This window comes from Numida meleagris, unplaced genomic scaffold (assembly GCF_002078875.1).
Source record: "Numida meleagris isolate 19003 breed g44 Domestic line unplaced genomic scaffold, NumMel1.0 unplaced_Scaffold348, whole genome shotgun sequence".
NCBI classification, from domain to species: Eukaryota; Metazoa; Chordata; class Aves; order Galliformes; family Numididae; genus Numida; species Numida meleagris.
The window spans coordinates 107,487-110,129 of NW_018364574.1; the positions used below are offsets into that span (position 1 = coordinate 107,487).

A 2,643-nucleotide genomic window follows, 5' to 3' on the forward strand; every position below is an offset into this window, starting at 1 on the left:
CCGGCAGCGCGGAGCGGCCGATCCGCCCCGCGGCGGCAGCGGGAGACGGCGGCAGAGCGCGGCCGAGAACTCAGCCCCGGGAACCGCGGGGTCAGCGCTGAGAGCCCGGGCCAGCGGGACAGATGGACACGGGGACGGACGGACATGGGGACATGGGGACAGACGGATGCGGGGACAGACGGACATGGGGACGTGGGACGGATGGATGTGGGGACAGACAGACATGGGGACGTGGGGACAGATGGATGTGGGGACAGACGGACATGGGGACAGATGGACATAGGGACATGGGGACAGATGGATGCAGGGACAGACGGACATGGGGACAGGTGGACACGGGGACAGGTGGACATGGGTCAGATGGATTTGAGGACAGACGGACATGGGGACAGGTGAACATGGGGACAGATGGATATGGGGACATGGGGACAGACGGATGCGGGGACAGACGGATGCGGGGACAGACGGATGCGGGGACAGACGGATGCGGGGACGTGGGGACAGATGGATGTGGGGACAGACGGACATGGGGACAGGTGGACACAGGGACATGGGACAGGTGGATGCAAGGACAGACGGACATGGGGACATGGGGACATGGGTCAGATGGATGCGGGGACAGACGGACATGGGGACAGACAGACATAGGGACATGGGGACAGATGGATGCAGGGACAGACGGACATGGGGACAGGTGGACATGGGGACAGGTGGACACGGGGACATGGGACAGGTGGATGCGAGGACAGACGGACACGGGGACATGGGAACATGGGTCAGATGGATGTGGGGACAGACGGACATGGGGACAGGTGAACACAGGGACAGACAGACATGGGGACATGGGGACAGGTGAACACGGGGACAGATGGACACGGGGACATGGGTCAGATGGATGCGGGGACGGACGGACGGACATGGGGACAGGTGAACCCGGGGACAGACGGACCCAGCGTTGCCCCCCCACTCACCGTGCCGAGGTTCAGGACGCGGCGCTGGCGGGGCTGCAGCTCCAGGGGGCCCTGGGGAAGAGGAGCAGCGCTGGGAGCGGGACGCCGGCCCCAAAGCAGCGCGGGCCCCGCCGGGATGGGCGCCGTCCCGGCCCGCACGGCGCCTCCATGGGGTTTTTACCCTTTGAGCCCGGGCGTTACGGAGCCGGCCGCTCCCCCGCCCCGGTGGCAGCTCCCTTTGCACCGCCCGCCCGCCCGCGGCCCTTTGCCCTCCGCTCCGCCCGCTCCTTTCATCAACGCCGCGGATCGATCCGAGCGCGGCGGAACGGGCGCGTCCCCCGGCAGCGGCTGCGGGGCCGGCAGCGAACCCCGCGGGTTTGGGGTTCACGGGGGCGCGCCGGGAAAACGGTTCTGCCCTAACGGCACCGAGCGGCGCTGCACGGCCGGACCCAGCGGGAACCGCAGCGAGGGGGACCCACATCATGGGGGACCCACATCATAGGGGGGGGACAAACTGAGGGGACCCACATCATGGGGGACCCACATCATAGGGGGGCCAAACTGAGGGGACCCACATCATGGGGGACCCCAATTGAGGGGACCCAAATCATTGGGGAGCCAAACTGAGGGGACCCAAATCACGGGGGACCCCAATTGAGGGGACCAAACTGAGGGGACCCACATCACGGGGGACCCAAATCATAGGGGGGGCCAAACTGAGGGGACCCACATCATGGGGGACCCCAATTGAGGGGACCCCAAATCATAGGGGACCCCAAATCATAGGGGTCCCCAAATCATAGGGGTCCCCAAATCATAGAAGAAGCAAATTGAGAGGTCCCAAAATGAAGGGTTCCCAAATCCAAGGGTCCCAAATCCAAGGGTCCCAAATCATAGGGGAGCCCAAATCATAGGGGGGCCCAAATCATAGGGGGGCCAAATTGAGGGGTCCCCAAATCATAGGGGGCCCAAATCAAAGGGGGGGCAAGTTGAGGGATCCCAAATTAAAGGGTTCCCAAATCTTGGGGGGGGCAAATTGAGGGGTCCCAAATCAAAGGGTTCCCAAATCAAAGCGTCCCAAATCATAGAGGGGGCAAATTGAGGGGGGTCCCAAATCAAAGGGTCCCAAATCATAGGGGGGCCCAAATCATAGGGGTCCCAAATCATGGGAGTCCCCGAATCGTGGGAAGGCCTAAATCATAGAGGTCCCAAATCAAGGGGACCCAAATCATGGGGAGGGGCCTAAATCATAGGGGTCCCAAACCATGGAAGTCCCAAACCATGGGGGTCCCAAGTCATAAAGGACCCAAATCAAGGGTCCCCAAATCACGGGGTGCCGCCCGGCTCCAGCACAGCTCGCGCCCCGCTCTTTGCCGAGGTTCCACGGAGGAGGAGCTGCGGCACCGCCGCTGCCGGGCGTTATCGGGGTGACCCCGCTGAACCCGCGCCCCGAGGGCACGCACCCCACGGCGAGAGCGCACCCGGCGACCCGACCCGGCCGTGGGGCAGCGCCGCCCCGCAGCAACACGCGGCCAAGGGCTGAGCCCGGCCCCGCGATCCCGCACGTCGCATCCCCGCATCCCCGCGCTGCTCCGCGCACCGCTCCCCGGCCGCCAGGTCCCCGCCATCGGTTCTGAAGAACGGGACCGGGCACCGAGGAGCCCCGCAGACCCCACCGAGCCCCGCAGCGCTG

The 2,643-nt window shown here is 65.1% G+C and overlaps 1 protein-coding gene across 1 annotated transcript in view; it reads right to left on the reverse strand.

The window, feature by feature from the left end:
- Positions 1-1,633: 1,633 nt before the first annotated feature.
- The window catches only part of LOC110391321 (piwi-like protein 2), an 11,739-nt gene continuing 10,729 nt past the window's right edge, over positions 1,634-2,643 (reverse strand). The window contains exon 15 of the mRNA XM_021383144.1: positions 1,634-1,666. Within this exon, the coding sequence (XP_021238819.1) occupies positions 1,634-1,666 (33 nt within the window). The remainder of the gene's footprint in view (positions 1,667-2,643) is intronic.